Genomic DNA, 26,892 nt, shown 5'->3' with positions numbered 1-26,892 from the left:
AAGCAGCAAGGCCACTTAAACTGCAACCAGAACTTGTTGCAGCGTCTAGTCTTTCTCTGGCTCCCCGTCAAAACTTGTTACTTTATAGACAGATGGGAGCAGTATTCCTAAATGTGTATGTATCACCAAAGTCTGAAGAGGTCTACCCAGTACTGGATCTCTGAGTGGTAGGAAAAGCAAGGTACTTGTCCTCAAACGTGGTGTGGATGTCTTGGGATTCTTCAGACAACTGGTCTCCTAAAACCTTCACTGATATAGTAGACTACCCACCCCCGCTCCCGCCCCAATCATTTAGGATTTATTCGTTTCCCTCTGGTATTCCAGTGATCCAATTAACATAATGCCATCAAAATAGGGGAGCTTCATGGTGTTCTGTGTTATATATATAGTCTTTTGGGCAATGATTTGAGGCTGCTGTGAGAAAATATCCTTAAGATCTCAAAAGCTCTACTTGAAACAGTCCTTTAGGCATTACTTAAATTATTCAGGGGTCTGAACAAGGGTCCTTACAGCCATACCCCTGGTTTGATTTTTCACTTCGAGAGATTTTTACCAGATGGGAGAACTGGGGCAAGAGTTATATTTTCCAAACCAGCAAATCCTTGGGCTTCTAGATGTCCTCTAGATTCTTCTAAGTTTCATAGTTCCTTCTGTTGCTCCTCTCTTCTTGTCCATTGTTACGCAACTAGAAGAAGCCAAAGTGGCACTTTTAACATTCTGTCTGGAAATCTCCTGAATCATATTTTTTAAAAAGGCTATGAGGTACATTTTTTAGCTTTCAAGTTTTCACAGGCAACATTTTGCCAATAATTGCATCACCACATAACATGAGTTGTCTCCTCCTTCGGCCTCTGATAAGGATTTTCTCACTGCATTCCCAGCCTCCAGCAACTGTTTGTCCACCATTCCTCCAGTCTTTGCTAACAGCCTTTTTGGGGTTTTTCCAGCTTCTAACCACCAACTGGTCCAAGGGCAGAATTCCAAGAGCATGAGAGTGGAAGTTACAAGCCTCTTGAGGTTAGGCTCTAGAACAGCATCACTTCTGCAAGCCACAGGACCATCCAGAGGTTAGGCTCTGGAACAGCATCACTTCTGCAAGCCACAGGACCATCCCAGATGTAAGGAGTCCAGGAAAGACTCATCTCTTAGTGGAAAGAGTTATGAAATACTGTGACAACGCCTTTCAGCCTACAGCAGACATCTTCATAGTTAACACGTGGATACATCTTTAGAATTCTTAAAATTGAACTCGCTGAGTCAAATGCAAATACCTATTGGTGAAATATTGCCAAGTCACCCTTCCCAGAGGTGAGACAAATTTTTAACCTCACCAGCACTGTATGATGCCAGATGAGGGTTCTCCAGATCGTACAACACAATGCATTTTCCAAATTATTTTTTTGCCAACCTGACAGGTAAAAATGAAATCTTCTTGTAGTTTTAATTTGTATTTGGCGTATGATGAGTGAGATTGGACATATTTTCCTGAGAGCCAATTGTATTTTCTTGAAAGCAGCTAGTCATATGTTTGCCATTTGGTTTGTAGGCATGACTTATCATGTTTCAAAGCCTTTGAGAACTTGCATATGTTAGTAGTTGGAGACTTGGATACCAACTCTGGGACAGGTTCTCTTAAGTCTCTGAAATAAAAGATTCCTAACATACTCAATTTGGGTCTTTCTGACGGTAACAAATTTTCTCTCTTGGGGAGGGCCATTCATAGGAGGAGATCAATATGTCATTGTTTAACTGGAGAAGACCCAGGTTCCTAGATATTTTCTCCTAAATCTTGCTGTCCCAAAAGGAGAAGATCACATAGGTGGGAGAGAATCCTGAGTCCTGTCTGGAGGGACCCAGTTGCCTTCAGTTTCCTACAAGGTGTTAAAGGAGAACTGATCATAAAGATACCTCCCAGTGCAAGTGATGTAGACCATTTCTGCAGTTTGTGGGTCCCTGTGTGAAGAGCTCTGCAATGAAGCACAACACCTGTGTTTGAGTCTAATGACTTTGGGCGAGTATTTCCCCCTTCACTTCAGTTTCTTCACCTGTAAAAGGAGGGTGACACTACCTGTTTTGAGGCTCAAATATGAAAGCAATTTGCAAAGGCAAGATATAAAAATATATGGTGTTATGATGTTTACCTAGAGGTTCTAGATGCCATTCAGGATCTAACGCAGGATGTGGAATCTCAGTAAACTAAACCACTGTTGCCTGTAGGACACCACTATCTTTCCCAGCCCGAGATATGGATACTCCTGCCTAAACTCTTCTAACACCACCATGAGTAGCCAAACTTGAGGTTAAGCGAACAGTCCTCCAGGCTGCCAAGTGTGTCTAAGACTCCAGGTACTTGCTGCAACTTTGGGGACACCTAGGTCCACCTTTACTTCAGATTGGCTGGCTACAAATTAGGGGGCTCTCATGACCACCATCAGGTTCAATAATTTGCTAGAATGATTCCCAGAACTCAAGACTTATGATTGTAGTTTTATTATAATGAAAGGATACGAATTAGAGCCAGTCAGAGGAAGAGACGTATATGGCAGAATCTAGAAGTGAGAGCGTTCCAAATACAACCTTTAGTGTCTTCAAGAACGTGCTTCGCTCCTGGCATTAATGTGTGGTAATAGGCAAGCTACTGCCAACCCCAGACACTCACCCACATGCTTTGTATATTCTAGAAACAGCAAGGAAGCCAGTGTGACTGGAGTTGGAGACTGCAAAAAGAGATGAAGTCAGACAGGTAATGGAATGGAAGCAGGAAGACCACACAAACAGTTCTTAAAATCATCTAGGCAAGAGATACTAGTGGCCCAGAACAGTGGTGGAAGCTGCAGGAAGTGATATTTTGAGTAATTTTGAAGGTAGACCTAACAAGACTGGCAGATAGCTTGGACACAGAGTGAGAAAGAGTCAATGACAGTACCATCCTTCTGAGGCTGAGCAACGGGGATGAGGAGGAAGCCTGGAAGGAACAGGTTTGTAGGGGACGATCAGGAGCTGTTTTGTACACACAGTGTGAGAAGCCCATCAGGTGACCGCATGGAAATGTCAGTCAGGCAGCACATTACATGAGTGTGTGGCTTGGAAGAGAGGCCTGGCCTGGAGATGCTTTTGAGAGCCACCAGCCTATGGGGAATTACTGAAAACTGTGAGACTGAAGGAGATCACGAAGGAAATGAGTGCAGATAAGAAGGACAAGCGGTCCAAGGACTGGTTCTGAGACACCAGCAAAGGAGACCGAGGAGGAACAGTGAAGGTGGTGGGAGGAAAACCAGGAAGCAGGGGAGTGTCGTGTTCTGAACGCAAAGTGATGAAAACAGCCGAAGGTGGGAGACGGGATCGTTTGTGTCAAATACTGCTGGCAGGTCAAGTAGGATGAAAATGAGACTCCACCTACAGGATATAGCAACAAGGAGGGCAACGGTGACCTTGACAAGAGTGGTTTCATTGAGTCCATGGAGCGTCAGAGCCTGCATAGAGTTGGTTCAAGAAAGAGGTTGGCAGGGAGCAGGAGGAAGGAGACAGGATTTGAACAGGAAGTACTGACAACACTTTTGAGAGGGAAGGAGAGAGAGGATGGCTTCTGGAATGGTAGTGTGAGGAACTCTGTGGTTCTTCTCTCCCACGAAATAGCCATAACAAGTGAAAATTATTTCTTTAAAAAAAAACAACAACTTTCAGTTTCTGGAAATTGTCCTAGGGGCAAATAGCAAAAGAAGAAATATTTATTCAAGAACAGTTTATCAGATCTGTTTGAACGAGAGTCTGTGGCACCTCAGCCACAACCCCCTGCCTCTCTTGACCACTCTCCCATCTCAGCTTGATAGAAACTCAGCATGGCAGCAGTGGCCTTGAAGACAAGGCCCAAACTCCCCAAACCCCAGGTCCCCATCATAGATTGTGTTATTTCCCTGTGCATGGTGGCCACCAGAATGTTCCAGACCTCCCAACTCTGTGTTGCAGACATTAAATGCCAGGGATATGTTGCCAAAAGGTTGGAATCTCTCTTCTTTCCCTGAGCCCCCATTCACAGGTCAGAGGCTTTACCCAGGTATGACAGGCCTAGAATACTGGGAGCCCAATCTCTCTCAGCTCAGTTCACTCGTAGAACAGAGGCTCTACATGGCCAGAGGTAAGCCAAGAAGACCAGATGGTTATGACCCTGACCCTGTGCCCGGGAGAGGCAGGTCACTCTGAGATACTTGGACCTAGACAGTTAGAGCTGTCCCTGCCACCAGCTCTAATGCATAAGTACAAAGATTTGGCCCAGGGAGAAAGGTAAACCATAAGAGTGCCAAGGCCTTCACCAAGTGAACTGACTTTATATGGAACAGAGTGCAGGAAGTTCAAGCCTAAAGGCACTCTTAAAAACAATGGAGGTTTAGGTGGTAGCAATGAAAAAGTTGGTAGCTCCATGAGGACAAGAAGCTAAACTGTAGGCTGATAAGTTTATCAGAGAGAAGTAGGGAAAGAGTCAGCTAAGAATAGCACTTCTGGAGTGAGGACAAACCTCCAAAGCTTAACTCAGAAACTACCCCTGCAGGGGTGCTCAGCTGTAGAGGCGCCTGGGTGTAGAGATTACTCAATAAAATCTTAAAAAACAAAACAAACAAACAAAAACCACAAAAAACCAACTAGGCCTGCAGAGGACCAGACTTAACTAGTTCCTGCTGTGGGGCAATGTGGGCCTCACTTCATAATAGAAAACAGAGAGAAATCAGCTGGCAATCAGTGAAGCCTGACTGTCCAGTGGGAATATAGATGTAAAAATCCTAAAAAAAAAAAAAAAAAAAAAAAACCACACACACACAAAAACCAAACAAAAACAAAAACAAAAAATACTTATAAACTGAATCCAACAACATATAGAAGAAATTACAACTCATAACCAAGGGATTTATTCCCCCAAAGGCAAAGTTGTTTAAAGACCTGAAAGTCAATTAACATAATTTATTATATCAATAGAGAAAAGACAAAAATCACCTACATGATCATCTCAATAGAGGCTGAAAAAGTTCTTTGACAATATTCAACACTCCAGCATCCTTTCATGATAAAAACACTCAACAAACTAGGAATAGTACAGAATGTCTTTAACTCGATAAAGGACATCTACCAAAACTCAGAGCTAACATCATTATTAATGGTGGAAGACTGAATGCTTTTCCCCTTATGATCACAAATGAGACAAGGATAGCCACTCTAGCCCCTTCCACACTGTACTGGAGGTTCCAGCCAAAGTAATTCAGTGAGAAAAAGAAGTAAAAGACATTCAGATTGGAAAGGAAGAAGTGAAAACATCTCTATTTTTTTTTAAGATTTTATTTATTTATTTGACAGAGATCATAAATGGGCAGAGAAGCAGGCGGTGGGGGTGGGCGGGGAGGGAAGCAGGCTCCCTGCGGAGCAGAGTGCCCCATGTGGGGCTCAATCCCAGGACCCTGGGATCATGACCTGAGCTGAAGGCAGCTGCTTAACTGAATGAGCCATTCAGGCGCCCCTAAATATTTTTTTAAAAATAATCTCCACATCCAATGTGGGACTTGAACTCACAGCCTCAAGATCAAAAGTTGAATGTTCCAGTGACTGAGCCAGCCGTGTACCGCCAAATATCTGTTTTTAGATGACACGATCTTGTTTGTGGAAAACCGTAAAGAATTCACTAAAAAATTATCAGACTAAACAAGTTCAACAAGGCTGCCAGCTACAAAATCAATCACATACATCAGTAGAATTTCTAGACACTGGCAATGAACAATTTGAAAATGAAATTAAGAAAACAATCCTATTCAGGGGCACCTGGGTGGCTCAGTGGGTTAAGTTTCTGCCTTCGGCTCGGGTCATGGTCTCAGGGTCCTGGGATTGAGCCCCATGTCTGACTCTGCTCAGCGGGGAGCCTGCTTCCCTTCCTCTCTCTCTGCCTGCCTCTCTGTCTACTTGTGATCTCTGTCAAATAAATAAATAAAAATCTTATTTAAAAAAAAAAAGAAAACAATTCTATTTGGAGTAGCATCAAAAAGAATAAACTACTAGGGTATATTTAACTGCCAAAATGTATAAAACTTATACTCTGAAAACCACAAAAATTGTTGAAAGGAATTAAAGAAGACTTCGAGGGACGCCTGGGTGGCTCAGTTGGTTAAGCGGCTGCCTTCGGCTCAGGTCATGATCCCAGCGTCCTGGGATCGAGTCCCACATCGGGCTCCTTGCTTGGCAGGGAGCCTGCTTCTCCCTCTGCCTCTGCCTGCCACTCTGTCTGCCTGTGCTTGCTCTCGCTTCTCTCTCTATGACAAATAAATAAAATAAAATAAAATCTTAAAAAAAAAAAGAAGACTTCGATAAATGAAAAGATATTCTTTATTCATTGATTGGAAGATTTAATATTGCTAAGATGGCAAACTGATGTACAGACCAATGCAATCCCTATCAAATCTTTGCTGGTTTTTTTGGGGGGGGGGCGGGGAGCACAAATTAACAAGCTGATGCTAAAATTCATAAGGACACAAGGGGCCGAGAGTAGCCAAAACAATCTCGAGTGAGACTAAAATTGGAAGACTCACTCTTCACAATTTCAAAACTTATTATAAAGCTACAATAATGAAGACACAGTGCTTATGTCAAAGTGATTAATATGTAGATCAGTGGAGTAGAATTGAGAGTCTAGAAATAAATCTCACATTTACAGTCAATTGATATTCGACAGGGGGTAGGCAAGACAATTCGATTGGTAGCAAATAGTAGTTCCCACAAATAGTGCTGAGACAAATGGATATCCAGATGCAAAAAAAAAAGGGGGGGCGGGGGGAATTGGATCTCTTCCTCACAAATATTTAATATGAGACAAACAAAGACATTGAATAATGTAGTCATACAGGAAAATGAGAGAATGAATGAGAGAAATGAAATGATTGCTCAAGCATATCAAGGGGCCACTTGAGGTCAGCAATCAGCATTTGATTGAGAAGCAAACCAGTCAGCCTGATTGGTCTATTTCTCCAACCACCAGCAGTGGTTATATGGTTATATGGTGCAAGGTGCATAGGCAGACAGTTGGATTAAACAGGATTGTAATTTTGACAATGAGTACTATAAAGACAGAAATTAATAAGTGAATGGAAAGGAACAGTCCTCACTTAAAGGGCTGAAGTGGGAAGCTATGGACAGCCACAGTTGAGTTAGAGCAGGAAGGTATAAAGAAGGCTCAGAGAGGAAACCAAGGACATTAGGGAGTTTTTCTTACCACTGATCACAAACACCAGAGGACACAGGAGCTTGAAGGGGTGCGTAACAAAATCAGAGAAGAGAATTTACAGAATCCCAGAGTTATTAATTTCGAATGCATTTAAGATGCCCTTGTATTCCTGGGCTTCCTATGTGGAGTGACTTAAACAGGGAAAAGGGCATGAGGTTAGTCCCTATAGTCTCGAGTCAGATAGAGATGGCAAGGCTGTCACTGCTGGTCTGGGTCAGGGCTGGGGACTGAGAGACCTTCCTTAGCAGCTATCTTTCATTAAGGGAACTTCATCATTATCTTACCTATGCTCCAGAATTTCCTAAGAGCTAGGCCTTCTGTCCCCATTTGGAAACAAAATTGACACAGTCCGCCTTCAGTGTTACCATGTCCCACAAATGCTATAGCAATGGGAGAGAGGGGAAATGGTTGCATTACTTCTTCAAATACTTCTTTTTAAAATAACTGGGTCTTAAAAGGAAGAAAGAACAAAGAACAGCTTGATCATTGCCAGAGGGGAGGAGGGGTAGAAGGATGGGCAAAATGAGGGAAGGGGAATGGGGAATACAGGCTTCTAGGTACGGAATGAGTGAGTTATGGGAATAAGAGACACAGCATAAGGAATATAGTCAATCGTATTGTAACAGTGTTGTTTTGCAACAGATGGTAGCTACACTTGTGGTGAGCAGAGCATAATGCTTAAGCTTGTGGAATCACTCCTTTGTACCTCTAAAACTAATGTAACATTGTGTGTCAACCACACTCACATAAACAAATTCATTAAAAAATAACAAAGAAAAAATAACTGAATTTTTTTGTTTTCTCAAATATCACAAAACCATCATTTTTTTTTGAGAAGACAAAGATCAACAACAAAATGAAAACCAGAATTAGGTATTACCAGTATTAAAACCTGTTGCATATTATTTCAGCCCTTTAAAAATTAATATATTACAATGGAAGCTTATTTTTCAACAAATTACTAAGAAACCTTTTTTCTTAAAGCAGTTTTAGGTTCACAGAAAAATTGAACAGAGGGGTGCCTGGGTGGCTCAGTGGGTTAAAGCCTCTGCCTTCGGCTCACGTCATGATCCCAGGGTCCTGGGATTGAGCCCTGCATCGGGCTCTCTACTCTGCAGGGAGCCTGCTTCCTCCTCTCTCTATCTCTGCCTGCTTCTCTGCCTACTTGTGATCTCTGTCTGTCATATAAATAAATAAAATCTTAAAAAAAAAAAGAAAAAAATTGAACAGAAAGTATGGAGACCTTCCCACCCTGCAGCTGCTCCTATTACTAACACCTTATTTTCCTGTGGTATATTTGTTACAACTGAGGAACTGCTATTGATACATTATTATTATTATTTAAGATTTTCTTTATTTACTTGAGAGAGAGAGAGAGAAAGGGAATGCACAGGGAGACAGTGAGAAGCATACTCCCCACACCCCAGCAGGAAATCTGCTGGTGGGGGGAGGGCTTGATCCCAGGACCCTGAGATCATAACCTGAGCCGAAGGCAGACGCTTAATGGACTACGTAAGCCACCCAGGCACCCTTCATATGTTATTATTAATTAAAGGCCATAATTCACATTAGCATCTGCTCTCTTTGTTGTCAAGCTGTAGGGATTTTGACAAATGAGTAAGGTCAGTATCTATCTACATGTATGTCAGTATCATACAGTGTATTTTCATGGCTCTAAAAATCTGTGTTCCACCTCTCTCTTCCTCCGTCCCTCCCTCTCTCCTGCCCAGCCTCTGGCAACCGCTGTTCTTTCTGTATATCTCCATAGCTTTGCCTTTTCCAAAACATCATATAGTTGGAATCATGTAGCTTTTCAGACTGGGTTCTCTCACTTAGCAATATACATTCCTCTGTGTCTTTCCATGGCTTGATAGCTCATTTCCTTTATTCGCTGTGTGGTTGTACCACAGTTGGTTTTTCCATTCACCCGATGAAGGACTTCTTGGTTGCTTCCTGATTTGGGCAATTATGACTAAGGCTGTCATAAGCATTCATATGACGATTTTTGTTAGATTTTTAAGAGGTTGGAACCATTGTCTTGAAATCCATTATTTCATATATTTTGTCTAGTTTTCTAGTTATTTAAGATAGGAGGGTATTAGTCTCTGTTACTCCATCTTCATTGATGGTGAAAGCCTGCCTGACACCATTCTATGTGCTGGCTCTATTAGAAGCAAATAAATTGGACACTACTTAGATTCAAACAGTTTACATTTGGGGGAGAACAGAGGATAAATACATGAAAGAAAAATGTGCATAAATAAATGATTTTGGAAAATGTGTATTGATAAAATAAAATGGTAATGTCATAAAAGAGGCACTAATGGCTGGGGAGGTGACATCTGAGGAGATGGATTATAAGAAGGAGGCTGTCACTTGAAGGGTTAAAATTGTTCTAAGACAAGGATCTATGATAACTCTAAAGGCCCCCAAACAGATATAAGCTTGACTTGTTTGATAGCACACATACAATGCCAGTGTGGCTGGAATGTGCCTGAGGTGGGAGATGAGGTTGGTGCAGAAGGTAGGCTGAGCTTCGAGTAAAAAGGGCCTTGGAGACCATTGTTCTCATTACCTATCACTGCCTAACAAAACACTCTAAAAATCAATGGCACAGACCAACAATCATGAATTTTGCCCATGAATCTGGGCATGCTGGGGCCAGCAAGGCAGCTCTTGCTAAAGCTCTCGCATGTGTACACAGTCAGATGGTGGCTGAGACGAGGATTATTTCAAAGCTTCTTCATTCACATATCTGGCTATGTGGACAATCAACTGGAGGCTGGAACATTTCTGGCCCCTTGGCTTTCCCTCTATAGATACATGGTTTCTACATGGGTTAGGGTAGCCAATTTCTTACAAGGCGGCTACAGGTTTTCAGAGCAAGTATATCCAGAGAAACTTGCAGAAGCTTCAGGGTATCTTGAAATCTTGAAAAGCCTTGAAAAATCACACAGTGTCATTCTACCATGTCTGATTCATTGAGGGAGTCACAAAGATTCACCCAGATCAAAGGGAGGGGACATAGACTCAGCTTCTTGTTGGATGATGTCAAATAATGTGCGAATACGTTTTAAAACCACCACAGTCGCTGCAATGAGTTTGGATTATATTTCTACAGTAGGAAGATATTGGTAAGTTTTTAGCAAAGAAAGGATGTGCAGTCATTTACAATTTTATTAAAAGACTGTTTCAGCAAGATTACTAGATACAGGGGCGCCTGGGTGGCTCAGTGGGTTAAGCCGCTGCCTTCGGCTCAGGTCATGATCTCAGGGTCCTGGGATCGAGTCCCGCATCGGGCTCTCTGCTCAGCGGGGAGCCTGCTTCCTCCTCTCTCTCTCTCTCTCTGCCTGCCTCTCTGCCTACTTGTGATCTCTGTCAAATAAAATAAATAAAATCTTTAAAAAAAAAAAAAGATTACTAGATACAAAATAAACATGCAAGAATCAGTTATACTTTTTTATATCAGCAAAAACAATTAGAAAATAAAATGTATGAGATGACACCATTTACAAGAGTGTTAAAAGAATACACCAACTACCTATGGATAAGTGCAATAAAATGTGTAAGATATCTTTGTAGAAAACTATAAAACCTTAAAGAGAAACAAAAGACTAATGAAGGGGTACCTTCCCAAGGAAATGTTCCAAGAGATATCATTTCCAAGGACTGTAAGACTTACAAAGATGTCAGTTTTTCTCACGGTGGCCCACAGATTCAGTGCAATACCAATCAAAATACCCACAGCTTTTTCTGTAGAACCTGACAAGCTAATTCTAAAATATATATGGAAATATTAAGGATCAAGAATAGCAAATCACTCTTGAAAAAGGAGGAGGAGGAGGAAAAGGAAGAGGAGAAGGAAGGACTTTCTCTACTTGACATAAGACTTATTATAAAGCCAGGGTGACTCATTATTGTGCTGCAAGGAACACAGAAAAATAGACAAATAGACCAATGTAACTAAAGAGCCCAGAAACAGACCCATGCACATATGGACACTTGCTTTATGTCAAAGATAGCATTGCAAGAGAAGGAGGGAAAGGATGGTCTTTTCAGAAAATGGAGTTAGAATAATTGGGTATCCACATGGGAAGAAGGAAGACAAGAAGGGAAGGAGGGAGGGAGAGAGAGAGAGGGAGGAAGGCACATCCTCTTGCACATATGCGCTGGGAGACATGTACAAGAATGTTTGTAGCAGCATTATTCATAATATCCTAAATTAGAGACAACCCAAAAATTCAACAGGAGGATGGATAAATAAAATGTGACATAGTCATAAAATAAGAGTATTTTACAACAACAAAGATGAATAAACTGTAGCTTCATATGGAATAGATGAATCTTAATTTAAAACATAATATTGAATGAAAGAAGGGAGATACAGACTACATGCGATTTTGCTTACCAAAAAAAATCAAAACCAGGGAAAACTTTTAGCAAAGCATGATACCGTGATAACACTATAAAGAAAGACAAGTCAGTATAGTGGTTATCATTAAAAGGGAGATAGGAATTAACACAGGGCAGGGATTATGGGGCAGAGCTTCTGGAGTGTTTCTATTTCTCTGACCTGGAGGGTGACTATGTAGTATTTGCTTTCTAAATAAACTATATAATAATAAACCATACAATAAATAAACCATATAGTAGTAATTGTACATTATAATAAGACATGTAATAGTTGTACACATATGTTTCATGTACTCCTCTATACTCATGTTATATTTCACAAGCAAAAGGTTGTATAAAACCAAATTCACCACGTCAGTGGGCAAGTATGCAAGCAGGAAGTCCAGTTGTCCAGTAAAGACATGATGGAGGCTTGGACTAGAGCTGACAAGTAATCAGATTTAGGAACTATTTCAGAGGTGGAGGTAACAGGACTTGATGTGGAACATGAAGGGGTAAAAAAGCTGAAGCAACAAACACACTGACAGTCATAAAAACACAGCAAGAGAGTGTACAACAGAATTAGCGAAGCTTTGGAAACAGAACACATTAAAGTAGAGCGCTAAATTGTAGGAGTGGGTATTAGACAGAGGGCTTCTGTCCAGCTGGTTAAGAGACGCTTCCTAGAAAAGTTGGCAATACAAGCACTGAACACAGAAGATACACACAGTCTCTTCAACAAATGGTGCTGGGAAAACAGGACAGCCACATGCAACAGACAGACACGGGACCACTTTCTTTCACCGTATACAAAAATAAACTCAAAATGGATGAAGGACCTAAATGTGAGACCATCAAACTCCTAGTATAGAACACAGGCAGTAATCTCTTTGACATCAGCCATAACATTTTTCTAGATATATCTCTAAAGGTAAGAGAAACAAAAGCAAAAACAAACTCCTGGGACTACATCAAAATAAAAAGCTTTTGCACAGTGAAGGAAACCATCAATAAAATAAAAAGGCAACCTACCCAGTGGGAGAAGATATATGCAAATGATATATCCAATAAAGAGTTAATATCCAGACCATATAAAGAACTTCTACAACTCAACACCAAAAAACACACAAATAACCCCATTAAAATATGGGCAGAGGAAGGGCTCCTGGGTGGCTCAGTCAGTTGAGTCTCTGACTCTTGATTTTGGCTCTGGTCATGATCTCGGGGTTGTGAGATTGAGCCCTGCTACAGGTTCTGTGTTCAGCAGGTGGCCTGCTTGGGATTCTCTCCTTTCTACTCCCTCTGCCCCTCCCCCTGCTCTGGCATGCTCTCTCTCTCCCTCAGATAAATATATATATTTTTAAATTGCGCAAAGAACCTGAACAGACATTTTTCCAAAGAAGACATACAGATGGCCAACAGACACGTGAAAGGATGTTTAACATCACTCACCATCAGGGAAATGGAAATCAAAACCACGATGAGATAACACCTTACACCTGCCTGGATGGCTAAAACAAAAAAGACAAGAAGTAAGTGTTGGTGGGGATGTGGAGAAAAAGGAACCCTCATACACAACTGGTAGAACATAAATTGGTATAACCACTGTGAAAAACACTGTGGAGTTTCTTCAAATAATTAAAAGTAGAAATACCATAAAATCCAGTAATTCTACATAGGATGTTTACCCAAAGAGAAAAGGAAACACTAATTTGAAGGATATACACCTCTATGTTTATTGAAGCATTATTTACAATAGCCAAGATATGGAAGCAACCTGAGGTACCATCAACAGATGAATGGATAAAGAAGAGGTGGTAAATATATATAAAATGGACATTACTCGGACAAAAAAAAAAAAAATGAGATCTTGCCCTTTGTGACAACATGGATGGATCTAGACAGTCTCATGCTAAGTGAAATAAGTCAGACGGAGAAAGACAAATGGCATATGATTTCATATATATGTGGAATCCAAGAAACAAAGCAAGCAAACAAACAAAAAGCAGAAACAGACTTCTCAATACAGAAAACAAAGTGGTTGCCAGAGGGGAGGGAGGTGGGGAAATGGGCAAAACAGGTGAAGGTGGAGTGGAAGAGGCTTCCAGTTATGGGATGAATAAGTCATGGGAATAAAAGATACTGCATGGGGAAGAAAATCAATGAAGGAAAAAAGGGAGAGAAAAGCTGAGAAATTCTGGGCACAGATTGTGGAGGAAGTAGAAAAGGGAGGTATACAATTAAAGGGAGGACTTGACAGGTTTTTTTTTTTTTTTTAAGATTTTATTTATTTGTCAGAGAGAGCGAGCACAGGCAGACAGAGTGGCAGGCAGAGGCAGAGGGAGAAGCAGGCTCCCTGCTGAGCAAGGAGCCCAATGTGGGACTCGATCCCAGGACGGCAGGATCATGACCTGAGCCGCAGGCAGCCGCCCAACCAACTGAGCCACCCAGGTGTCCTGAGGACTTGACAGTTTATAGGTCAATTACCATGTATTGTTCTGTATTCCTTTGCACATTATTTTGAGACATTGTGCACATTATCTCTCAAGTAGGTTTTAATCTACTTATGCTATCATTTGAATCCACAAAAAAAGGTACAGTACTTCAAACACATTCCATACATTCTGATTGAACTATGAAGCCTTGAACAAATCCATCACACAGCCCCTGGAAGCCAGAATCAGCCATGGTAAGCCAACAAGACAAGCACGTGATGCAGGTTGCCTATATAGCAATGTCTCCACACTGTGTAGTACATATTAATAGCTTTTATGTTATTGAATTAATTTTAACCTCAGGATATTACTGGAAATTTTATTTTTGATACTTTTTCTCATTGGATAGACTGATGAGTGTGGGAATAAAGGGGGGGTATAGAGAAATAATGTCTAGAAACAGAAGTTTGTGGGAAGGGAGACTTCCCAGTCAACCCACTTTATCTAGGAAAGCTTCCTGCATGAGTCAGAGTTGATCTGAGAATCATCCAGAATTAACAATAGGAGGAGGGAGGATCTTTTTCAGGCTTGTGGGAAAATGAGAGCAGGATAAGCAGAGATATTAAAACTCTTCAGAGTCTCTGATCTTATTAAAAAAAAAAAAAAACTTACTGTTGGGCTGAATGAGAGTGAATTGTGCTTTGACAGGTGTTTGAGATGCCACCAGAGCCCTTAAAAAAGCTGACAGGGAAGACACCGGAAACTAGTGATGGAAAGCGACAAAGGAAAGATTCTCTATTAACTAAAAGTACAATAGTCCTCTTCATCCATAGGGGATTGTTCCAAGACCCCCGCGGATGCCTGAAAGTGCACACAGTCCCCAACTCTACATGTACTATGCTCTGTCCTGTGCATACATAGATATGATAAAATTTAATTTATAAATTAGGCATGTTTAGAGATTAATGACAATAATAGACCACTTATAGCAATGTGTTGTAATGAAAGTTATATGAATGTGGTTCCTCTCTACCGAAATATATTATTGTACTGTACTCACCCTTCTTGGGATGACATGGGATGATGATAAATTGCCGACATGATGAGATGATGAGAGCCGAATGACAGAGGCATGGTGAAGTAGCCTTAGGCTACTGTTGACCTTCTGGACCGTAGATGAGAGAATTATTTGCTTTCGTGACTGTCTTTGGCACTGGTAATTGAAACCCTGAAAGTGAAACCGCACAGAAGATGGGACTACTGCATAGCCAAAATGAGGTAATAGCGCATACAGTGTTTATTATGAAACAGACACCATTCTAAGAGAATTAACTGCATTAACCCATTTACTCACAACAGTGCTGTCAGGTCATCCTCACTTTATAACTGAAGAAACCAAGGTACTGAGAGATTGCTTAAATAAATTGGCTGAGGTTACTGATCTGGAATTTGAAGCCAGGCATCGACTCTAGAATCCATACTTTCTTTCTTTCTTTTTTTTTTTTTTTTAAGATTCTATTTATTTATTTGAGAGAGAATGAGAGAGCAGGAGAGGCAGAGAGGGGCAGAGGGTGAAGAAGCAGCAGACTCCTGCTGAGCAGGGAGCCAGATGTGGGACTCCATCCAGGACTCTGGAGCCATTGAGCTGAACTGAAGGCAGCTGAGTAACCCACTGAGCCACCCAGGCAACCCTAGAATCCATACTCTTAACTAAGGAGCTGACTATATCTTTTTTCTTAGAAAAAGAGGAAACGATGGCATAAATTTGGAACTTCTTTGATTCCTCATACTGGTAATTTAAAACTATGGTGGCATTGTAATGTGAAATACAGACCCTCTACTTCATCCCAATTGCTTATTCTTTTTGGCTTTCTAACCATCTCTCTCTCTCTCTCTCTCTCGGGTGATTCTGAGTTTAAACGTAGCCAGTCGATGCCTGGCTTCAAATCTGAGGATCTATTAAAAAAAAAAAAAAAAAAACAGACTAATGTATATTTGCTTTTAAAAAATCGCATGGTTTATTCATATTTGAAAGAAGGTCCACTGAGGCTTTTAAGTTAAGGATCCAAGATAAACAATTAAGAGTTTTGGCTTTCAAGAGTAATGAAATACCTTTCAGCTATGTATTGGATTTGGGGTGCTAATGTTGATTAAATTGCAGCATTTGGAAGAGTATTCAGTAACGGTTAATAAACTAATTAGTAGAGGTCACAAGAGTTGCCAGAGGCAGTCTTTTTTTTCAATCTCCTTACACTCCAGAGTGTGAAATACAGTAGGAAAATGATGCAACTTCCAAATTAGGAGGTTGGGGAATGGTACCGGAAAGTAACTTTTCTGCCGGGATCCAGAGTTTGTAACATATTTAAGCTACAAATTAGAAACGCGATAATGACATCTCATTCTTCTACAGACCGTCCGAGTTACCCAGGCTAACCGGAAAACACATCTTAACTGGAGTCAGAGTTGCAGTTCTTCAAATAATGCGCTTGGGTTTCTTGAAAAGCCACAGCTACCAACTCTAACCCCGGTCCACAACTGCTTTTTTAAAGCCTCCCCCAGAAATGCACTCCTTCAGCCTTGGCCCTTCCTGGATATACCCTCCGCAGCTTTCCCCAGTCCCCGCCCTGGACGTCAGCCTCTGCACCCCGAGGCCAGCTTGGAGGGAGGAGACGCAGAGAGGAGGGAGAGAGGAACGAGAGCGAGCGAGCGAAATGGTCAAGTCCTCCTTAACTCCTGGCCCCCTCGCGGGCCTCACCCCTCCTCCCGGGGGCTGAGATTGGAGAGGAAGTGGGAAGGCTCCAATCTGTTCCTCACACCAGCGCCCTCATGCCCCCACCCTTCTCCTCCGCTCGGGGCTTCGGCGCGCCTCACCCCCGCCCCTCGCCCCGGGAGAAGAGCGCGCGGCGCGGTAGGGCTCGCGGAGAGAGGCCTGGGGGAGCCGACAGCGCCCGCTCGGCAGCAGGAGCCCGAAGCCGCCCGCCCACAGGCGAGCCAGGCCCGAGGGCAGCCCCGGAGACCGCGGCGGCCGGATGCGCGGGCGCGTCACTTCCGGGCGGTGCAGCGGCGGCCGCTTGGAAGATGGCTGCGCCCTGTGGCTCGGAGCTGCCCGCCAACTCGCCGCTAAAAATCCCGAAGATGGAGGTGCTCTCCCCGGCTTCTCCTGGTGGCCTGAGCGACGGAAATCCATCGCTGTCCGACCCTTCCACGCCTCGGGGTGCCTCCCCTCTCGGGCCGGGCAGTGCAGCGGGCTCGGGGGCAGCGGCGTCCGGGGGTCTCGGGCTGGGGCTGGGGGGCCGCAGCGCCGCCTCGTCCTCGGTCTCCTTCTCCCCTGGTGGCGGCGGTGGCGGGGCTGCGGCAGCCGCCGCCGCCGCCTGCCGGGGCATGTCGTGGACGCCGGCCGAGACGAACGCGCTCATCGCAGTATGGGGCAACGAGCGGCTGGTGGAGGCGCGGTACCAGCAGCTGGAGGGAGCCGGCACGGTGTTCGGCAGCAAGGCCCCTGGGCCAGCCATGTACGAGCGCGTGTCCCGGGCCCTGGCCGAGCTGGGCTACGAGCGGACCCCGTCCCAGTGCCGGGAGCGCATCAAGGTAACCGGCCGCCCGGCCTGGGGCAGCGAACCAGAGGCAGAGAGAAGGCGGGGAAGCGGGCCTCGGGGGCGGGGGCCGGTCTGAGCGCAGGGCTCCCCTCCGGGGCCCGGTGGGCGATTCGCATCTCCTCCGCCTTTTTCTTCTCTCCCTGGGAAGGGGGCTTTTTTCCAGATGGCCGCCAGCCCGTAGGTTTCCTGAGTTTGAAGTTGGGCGTGCCTGCCGCCGCCCCTCTTTCTTGCCAATTGAGGATGTTCCTGCGCTCTGAAGTTGGTAGTTTCTCATTGTGCGCTGTGCGGCAGTCCCCGTGTCGCTGGCGCCTCTCGCCCCCACCGCCGGGGCCCCTCGCTTTGTTCCAGGCCGAGGGGCTCCCAGGCAGAGGCTTACCAGCCGGGGCGGGATTGAGGAAGGGTAGAAGGGGGGGCCGGTGAGCCCCCAGTTTAGGAATTTTCAAATGAGTGGCTGTGCAGAGCCATGCAAAAAGCGCTTTTGGACGACTGGCCTTTGTGTCAGTCGCCTTGCTTCTAACTTGAGCTTCGAAGGACGAATAAGACTTGAGATGCTTTGGAGAATTGGAAGGGCTTGATTGCAGTCAGATAGTGTATTGTTATCGTGGAGTTAGGGGCGCAATTAAAGTTAGCCTGGCTGAGAGTTGGTCTGGAATTTGTGGAGTGTCGATGCCTCCAGAGTTAGATTGGCTTGAGGCCCTGCTATGTTTCTGACTAAGCTCCTTCACGAAAGCCAGTTTTTCCCTGCTTTAGTTATTTTGCCGGATGTGGTGACAAGTACAGCTCTCATTGTGCATCTGGCTATCTTTGTGTATCTGAATGTTTAACTACAGAGGCTTAATTTGGGCTAGAAATTTTTTATCACCAGCCAGGTTATCTTTTCGCTGTTTCTAGTGACTTTTAATCTAGGCTTTCAGATTTGTATTATTGGCAGCTAGGGAGTGGTTTTATAGGTAAGCTAGTTCCCTCATCATAGTGTCTGCTAAAACATTCTGTTAGGACTCTTTCTCCCAGTTTTCAATGAACTACTTCTTGTTAAAAGTCAAAGTTATGTGTGTACTTCTTTTCTGGTAGGGTTGACACTTTTTCAGAGCTCTTTGGGGGTAAAAATCCAGTGAGAACAATCGCAATCACACTAAAATCAGAGATTGCTCCCAAGTTGAGGAGATCTTGGCTCAAGTAGTGTTCATCCTGGGGTAATGTTTCTTAGAAAATTTGGGTCAGAAACAGATATTTCAAACTTACTATTGTTCAAGGAATTTGGCACCCATTTCTCAATTACAAAATTGAGTTGGTTTACTTGATAACATGTACCTTTAGGTCTTCTTTTGTCCCCTCTTCCCTGCTCCTCCTCCCCAATTAATAAGATGGCATTAAAATAATTGTTTATAGACAGGACTAAAATAGTACCTAATAGTAGCCACTGTTTCATTTTTCTATTAAAGAATAGTTGTAAGTTCAATTTCAAGGTTATCAGGGTTAAATTTCTGGAAGCGTTTTTGCACTGTGCTGATTAACATCCACCCATCAGCTTTTCTTGACTTTAGAAGTGTACTTCGGCATTTGTAATGGTTTCAGCTTGATCGATTTTGCCCATAGAAACTTCCCAAATGGAAAAAGTGTTGTGCTGTCAAAACCTCACTGAATAGAAATCCCTCCATAAAATTATTTCTCAAGTAGCCAGGAAATATCTAGTTGGGTTGCATCTTTGTCTCGTTATGAGAAGCATAACCTAAAGCAGGAACAGGAGATTAGGCTTATCTGAAGATTTTTAAAAGAGGGTCAGTTGCCTGTTTTCAAACAGGTAAGACCAAATTGACCTCAACCTCTTAGAATTTTTGGAAACTATGTTGATGATAATGGATTCTCTGATCAACAGTTGTAGTTGATGAGGGGACAGATAACTCTGTGTGTGTGTGTGTGTGTGTGTGTGTGTTTTCTCTACTTAAGTAATTTCAACCAAGGAACCGATTACTTCATTATAAGAATGTTGGTCTTTCCTGCCAGAATTATAAGTACCATAAGGCAAGTTCTGGTTTCTCTTATTCAGTAATGTATCTCCAGGGTCTAGCACATAATAGTCACTGGATACGTATTTATTAAATTTACCAAATAAAGTCTAAAAGGAGAATTTTGAAACGTATAGAAATCTAGATTAGTGTTACTCAAGCTTTAATCCAAAGATAGACTTTGAAACCCCGTTTGAAAAATTTTGCATTGAAAACTAAGCTCTGTCCCTCCAGAAGACTTAGGTTAAATGTAATGTTAAGCATAGAAGCAAATGTTGTCACTGAAATCATAGCCTTACCCAGTTATGAGGTGGATGTCCAAGTAATCCAGAATATGTTTATGAAAATAACGCAACCTTAAAAATATCGTCAGGGAATCTCAAATCCCTGAAAACAGATCTTTAGATCCTAGTTTCAAAAATGCCATGTGTGGTTCAGAAATCTCTTCTTTAACTTTATTGTCTTGATGAGAACTGCAAAAACAAATTCAACCATCCTTTTTGCTTTAGATTTTGTAAAATAGAAAAGAAGTGGTACAGAAGATACGGACCATAAGGAACTTACTCAACAGACGAATGTGCTCACTTAAATGTGAGCTCATGTCAAAGGTTCTCAGGGAAGGAATATCATTTGTGTCAATTAAATTTCTGGCTGAATGTATCTGGAATATTTATTAAAACTCAATTATGAAAACTCCGTAAATGATTTCTTGTAAATTTGAAAGGAGGGAAGAGATATACAGGAACTTCGGTTTTTCCTTGAAACTTTACTTTAATCCTAGTTTCAGCGTGTTAATCTCATCACAAGAAGGCATCAGAAAGCTGAGTGGTAGCCCAGCCTCTTCCCTGGCCATCTTCCTGAATAAACTGAAAGCATATCACTACCCTTTTCTGGACTGTGTTTTAGATTTCCTGTCTATTGAAATTGTAAATTTTGAAATTAATAACTCTAGGATTTTGCTACCAGAGTACTATTTTTCAATACCATCCAAGTGAAAATGTGTATTTCTAAGTGCACAGGATTTTAGCTTAAAGTAACATAGAAACATTGTTTATTGCTGTGAAGGGCTTCAATTTGAAGTCTGACATGTCCAGTTACTGGTATTTATTCAGTCCTTTAGATGAAATGGGTATGTTTGAGACTGTCTTACTCCACAGACTGTTTGGTTCTGAAGTTTTGTTGCTTTTTTTGTTTGCTAGAGGGAAATTTGTCCACTAACAATTCCATTGTCCACTCTAATTTTAGAGTCAGATAAACACATAATAAGGTGGTTTTCTGTCTGGTCCTTGCATGATTTTTCTCTTCCTCTAGAGTATTTTTCTCCCTCTCTCCATCCACAAATACTTAAGTGCTTTCTATGTGCAGGGCTGTATGCTAGAGGTTAAGATAAATTTTAAAAAATTGTAATATACAGCCCAAGAGCTTCCAATGTATTTGAAGTCTGTATACATGCAGCAAAGAGTTAAAAAGCTCTACAACACAAGGGCTGGTATGTGATGCAGTATTTGATTAAGTGTCATATGACTAAAGCAGACAATAAATGCGATGACTTCAAAGGAGGGAGAGATCTCATCACAGTCCATACTGTAGTAGTTGAAAGATCTATCTAGACTTGGCATTCATTAAAGCATTCACTTCGGGGCCAGATGCTGTATTCACACTTCAGTCAGTTAATCTGATGCACTGCAAAACTCATTCTCAAGTCCCATATTTTTGGGTGTTCTCCAAAAATTTGCCTCTTGAGAGTTGGCTTTATGTCTTTGAAACAGATGTGTACTTCTAGCTCTGCCTCAAGATGAAATGCAAGGTGTTGTATGACCTAAAAAGCTTTTTTTTGCTGGATCAGTACGGGTTGCTCATAAGACAAATTTAAAAGTGGTCGGGAGTCTTCTGCCTAGCCAACAAAATGATCAGTTTCTTCAGGGATATTTCTAAGATTTATTCATTAGTCATTGTCATAACCTTTAGAACAAATTTCGTACTTTAGCAGACAAATAACATATAGTACATTTGGTCTTTCACTTCTGGCTCTCAAGCTTTGTCATTATTTGTTTGCCAGAACCACTAGGGTAAAGTGACATGGAGCCAGAAGATATCTTTGTCCCTGTATAAGCATTGTAATAGCCTCCACCCATCTCTGAGGACTTTCCTCTGATGTTTGCAGCCAAGATGGTACCTCTGTACTATCATTGAAAGATTTCCAAGAAATACGGAGTATGGCTCACATAGTTTGTAAGAAGGATTTAGTCAGATTTGTTTGCTTCCATTTTTTGACATATTCCTTTTTTGTTGTTCCCTTGCCCCTGTCACCCAGAAGCTTGTGTGTTCCAGAATGCTTGTCTGCATGTGAATCTGATATAGGCTTGATGCGTATCTTTAGAGAATAGACCATCTTAGACTACTGAACGTACTCTTACAGTCTTTCCGTTTAGGAGGTAAGCATCTAACAAGCACATATTAAAACTTAGGAGGAAGAGGCTTCCAAGCTTATTTCTTGGCATTTTGGGAAATCTAGTGAAGACTGGAGTGAAATTATTATGGATCCTTCATTAAGAGGATGTGTAAAAGGAAAAAAGAACTTTGAAAGCACATAGTACAGTGCTATTTAATAAAACTTTCCATGATGATGGAAATGTTCTATGTCTAACACAGTTCACTATGATAGCCACCAGTCACTTGTGGCTCTTGAGACATTGGAATGTGATTAGTGTGTCTGAGGAATGGAATTTTAAGTTATATTTTGTTTTAAATAATTTAATCTTTTTAAAAATATTTTATTCATTTTAGAGATCGAGTGAGTGGGGCAGGAACAGAAGGGGATGGACAAACAGGCTCCATGCTGAGCACAGAGCTTGACATGGCCCTCGATCTCATGACCTTGAGATCATGACCCGAGCCGAAATTAAGAGTCAGGTGCTTAACCGACTGAGCCATCCAGGCACCCCTTAAATTATTTTAATTTTAAATTATAAGTGCCACATGCAGTTAGTGGCTACCATATTGAACAGTGTAAGTAAAAAGTTGTTATTTAGAGTCCTAAAGAAGTCTATTTTATGAAACAGTTCTCTTAGCTACATACTCACACTTTTAGGGAAAGCACAAAGTTCGTTTTTCTTGTCCTCCCTGTTACTTTACTTTACTTATAAGTACTAAAGTAACTTCTATCAAGAAGTCAAGAAAAATGGTCCACTGAATTAGGGAGGAAAAGCGTTTAGTGCAAGGAATAATGTGTTTTAACCTCAGGTGGCTTAGGTAAAGTTTGTCCTATTCTTGGTTCTCTAGGATAATACCGTCTGATAGAACTTTCTGTGATATGAGTGTCTTATTGTCTGCACTGTCCATCAGTCACTATGCAGTAGCCACTACCCACAGCTGGTTATGGAATACTTGAAATGTGGCTACTGTGACTGAATTTTAAATTTTATTTGATTATTAATTAATTTAATTTTAATTAATTTAAATAGCCATATGTGTGTAGCCACTGGCTATTGTATTGGCCAGAACAGCTTTGGAACAATGGTATTTAAGCTTTTTTGTTTATGTACTCCCAAGAATTTTAAAGCTGACATTAAAACTTTTTCATTCTATATGAAAATCTACAGAAGTTAATAGGATATAGGAAATAGGAAATCTAGAATGAGGTGAATAAGATGGAGATTTGCTATAAATTTACTCAGTAATGTACTCTGAATCAGAAAAATCCATACAAAATTCATATCTGTAGATTTCTATCAAATGCATCTTTCTATCAAAAGTACAAAATAATGTACTCTGAATCAGAAAAATCCATACAAAATTCATATCTGTAGATTTCTATCAAATGCATCTTGAAAATATTGATGATCAGACAATGTTCCACTTATATGTAAAGATGAAAAGGTACATGTAAAGATACAGTATCACTAACCTATTTTGCTTTGGTTATTCTAAATTAAGGGGCCAAGCTTTATACCTAAAAAATAAGGACCTAGACTGGGAATGCCAGGAATCCCTAAGGTTTTAAGGGGCCTTCATTAATCATTTAAGAAAGAGTAGAAGATACCCCAATGGGAGGCCATTGCTTTAGAACTCTGAGCATCTTTCTGATATCTTTCTTGGCAGATATAGTGGGACTGGGCCCTTGGAGTCCACTGCCCTTAGGAAATGGGAGAAACTTTTGGGGCTTAACTCTTGGCTAGAATGCAAGAATCCATGGGAAGATTTGGAGATCTTGCCCATTCTCTTTCATCAGACTCAACTGACAGATCACAGCGTTTCTTCAAATACTAAAGTCTGAACTAGGCACTTAACTTTTTTTTTGTTTTTTTTAATTATTCACTCACAAATATTTGAGTACCTTGCATGGAAGGTTCTAGACGTGCAGCAGGGTACTATCCACCATCAAGTGTCACCTTCCAGTGAAGGAGTCAGACTACGAAAGCACCAGTGACGGTGTTGTGAGTAAGGTCTGTCAGCACATTGGCATTATGTTCATGGTGCTTTGGACTCACACAGGAAAGGCATGTCATCATAGACTCTCAGGAGGTGGCTCTTGGAGGTAAAGACTGAGCAGAAGAAAGTAGAGAGAGATGAGCGGTTGGGGTAAAAGGCCAGAAACAGCAGAACCTAGGACAGTGCAAGCTGCAAATACAGTAAAATATATTTTGTTCATGAATCCTAAACTGGAAACATCTAAATGCTGTAGTTCCAAAAAATTTTTAAGTGATAAGTTGTTAAGAAAAAATGCATGGCTTTCAGGTGCCTTGTTAGCACAGAGGATAGTGTGTCAGTCTCATAAAAAGTCATGCCTTTCAGTTGAGGAACAGTTTGCCATAGGGCATGGTATTGGTGAAGGTAGGACTTAGAATGTACAAATGACTAGTTGGTGGTATCCTAAAGAACCAAGAAAAGTGAAGAGCAGGTAGTTTTGGAATAATAGTAATTTGCACATACCAATTCTAGACAATTTTATGTGTTGATGAGTAACCTTTTTATAGTGTTAGATTATAGTTGTGCAAATGCCTGTTATATACCTCATTCTTTTTTTTTTTTTAAGATTTTATTTATTTATTTGACAGAGAGAGAGAGAGATCACAAGTAGGTAGAGAGGCAGGCAGAGGAGGAGGGGGAAGCAGGCTCCCTGTGGAGCAGAGAGCCCGATGTGGGGCTCCATCCCAGGACCCTGGGATCATGACCTGAGCAGAGGCTTAACCCACTGAGCCACCCAGGCGCCCCATGTTATATATCTCATTCTTATATACTGGAAAGAAAAACTGAAGCAGTACATCTTTTTTTTTTTTTTTTAATTAAATTTTTAAAAGATTTTATTTATTTATTTGACAGACAGAGATCACAAGTAGTCAGAGAGGCAGGCAGAGAGAGAGAGAGAGGAGGAAGCAGACTCCCTGCTGAGGAGAGAGCCTGATGCAGGGCTCAATCCCAGGACCCTGGGATCATGGCATAAGCTGAAGGCAGAGGCTTTAACCCACTGAGCCACCTAGGCGCTCCCAAAGCAGTACATCTTCTGAACATACAATAAGAAGGCAAATATTTTACCCTGTGGCCTAATATTCCCATGATACATATGTGTAACTGAAACCCTTTCTCAAAATTATAATGATTATAGCTAAGATTTATATAACATTTGCCAGGTGCTGTTCACTGTTGAAAGTGTTGCACAGACATTCCTTTATTTAATCCACAAAATGACTCTCTAGTTAACGATGTACAGTATACTCTGGTATGTTCTGTTAAATGGGAGCACAAGTATCCTAGCTCCGAATCCACTAGGCCTTATGTCCTCTTGAGTGTCCCAAGTATACGGTATCTGAAAGGACCCAACACGTTGTCCTCTGGTAGGCTCCCTTTCCCCAGTCTACTCCCTGCATCGTCCTCCTCCTCCTCTACCACCTCTACTTTGCAGCATAACCTCCCCTTTCACCCCAGTCCCTCTGGTGCCTCTCATCTTTCCCTCCCCCAGCCACAGTCTCAAGTTCCCTCACCTAAAGCTGGTGCAAAGAAAACCTAGGTGGATGGGGGTGCCCTCTCCCACTGGTACTGGGCAGCTGGCTTACTCCTCGGGGACTGGCAGCTCAGGGTCACATTGGTCCCCACACGGGGCACACCCAGGAGACCACAGGATGGAGGAGCTAGAGGAACTGAAGCAGGGAGACAGGTTAAAAGCTCAACCCCAGGGGACAAACAGATCCCTCCCACCCACCCCCAACACCTCCTCCCCCTTCTGTCACTCTGTCTGCCTCTAACGTTTACACTCATCAGCCCTTTGGGAGACAGACCTGCCTGGGCTCCCGTGGAGCTGGGGAAGGTGTTGCCAAATGTGTGCTGCTCACTCACCCAGCACACTGAGTTCTAAAGTTTTGCTGCTGTGGCTCCTTTTGATGCCTTGGTGGTCTTTTTTTTTATTATTATTTTTTTAAAGATTTATTTATTTATTTATTTGACAGACAGATTACAAGTAGGCAGAGAAGCAGGCAGAGAAGGCTTAGCAGAGAGCCAGATGCAGGGCTTGATCCTAGGACATTGGGATCATGACCTGAGCCAAAGGCAGAGGCTTTAACCCACTGAACCACCCAGGCGCCCCAGAAATAGCAGAAAGGTGATCACAACCTACTGAAATTCGGATTTCCCAACCCAGCTCACTAATGGGCTATAACCTACAGTTAGATAAAAGATGAGAAGATACTGAGGTGAGATCAAGATATTTCCAGTCATTGTGCTCTTAGCTTAAAGGTATCAGAACTTCAGAAACATCATAATTTGGAACAGGTCACATCCCAGATATTCTGGTGAAATGTTTTACGCTGTGTAATTCTAGATAGCTGGAGCCTAGGGTTGGTGGAAAGAGGTGGACGGAGGTGGGCAGTGATAAGAAATGAGACTGGAGACATAAACCAGAAGCACAGATCATTCAGAGGCTTTTTGCAGTAAGCTGGACTAGAAGTGCAATAAAACAATCGTTATGAAAACAGAGAAGACAGTAGATTTCAGATACACCCAAGTCAGCAGGGCTTGTTTGGGAAATCTGAAAATTCTAATCTCTAGGGTATGATAGATCTTAACCCCACACACAGCTTCTACCAGCTTACACGGGATCTTTGTCATAGCCTCAGAGATCATCACAGTGCCTCATAACCTACGTTTTTAGAGTTGGTTCTAGAACCAATGAGATCCAACTAACACACCATTTTAGCAGAGCTCTATGTTACCTT

At 42.1% G+C, this 26,892-nt stretch overlaps 1 protein-coding gene and 1 long non-coding RNA gene across 6 annotated transcripts in view; one reads left to right on the top strand and one right to left on the bottom strand.

Moving 5' to 3' along the window:
• Positions 1–286: 286 nt before the first annotated feature.
• On the bottom strand, positions 287–17,073 carry LOC131838083 (uncharacterized). Of its 2 annotated transcripts, XR_009356466.1 has the most exons (4): positions 16,954–17,073; positions 15,143–15,310; positions 13,100–13,158; positions 287–685 (listed from the first exon to the last, which is right to left on the bottom strand). It is a non-coding gene; the product is annotated as an uncharacterized LOC131838083 (long non-coding RNA). The 2 variants fall into 2 exon arrangements; XR_009356464.1 differs by lacking the exon at positions 16,954–17,073 and having other exon boundaries at positions 15,143–16,792.
• MSANTD2 (Myb/SANT DNA binding domain containing 2) overlaps positions 16,806–26,892 on the top strand; it is a 32,290-nt gene continuing 22,203 nt past the window's right edge. For all 4 annotated transcript variants that reach the window (XM_059183695.1, XM_059183693.1, XM_059183710.1 and 1 more), the window contains exon 1: positions 16,806–17,670. In XM_059183695.1, coding sequence (XP_059039678.1) covers positions 16,909–17,670 — 762 coding nt within the window. In that variant the 5' untranslated portion in view covers positions 16,806–16,908. The remainder of the gene's footprint in view (positions 17,671–26,892) is intronic.

This window comes from Mustela lutreola, chromosome 1, assembly GCF_030435805.1.
Source record: "Mustela lutreola isolate mMusLut2 chromosome 1, mMusLut2.pri, whole genome shotgun sequence".
NCBI classification, from domain to species: domain Eukaryota; kingdom Metazoa; phylum Chordata; class Mammalia; order Carnivora; family Mustelidae; genus Mustela; species Mustela lutreola.
The sequence above is the reverse complement of the archived record's forward strand: the minus strand, read 5'-3'. Positions and strand labels throughout refer to the sequence as shown.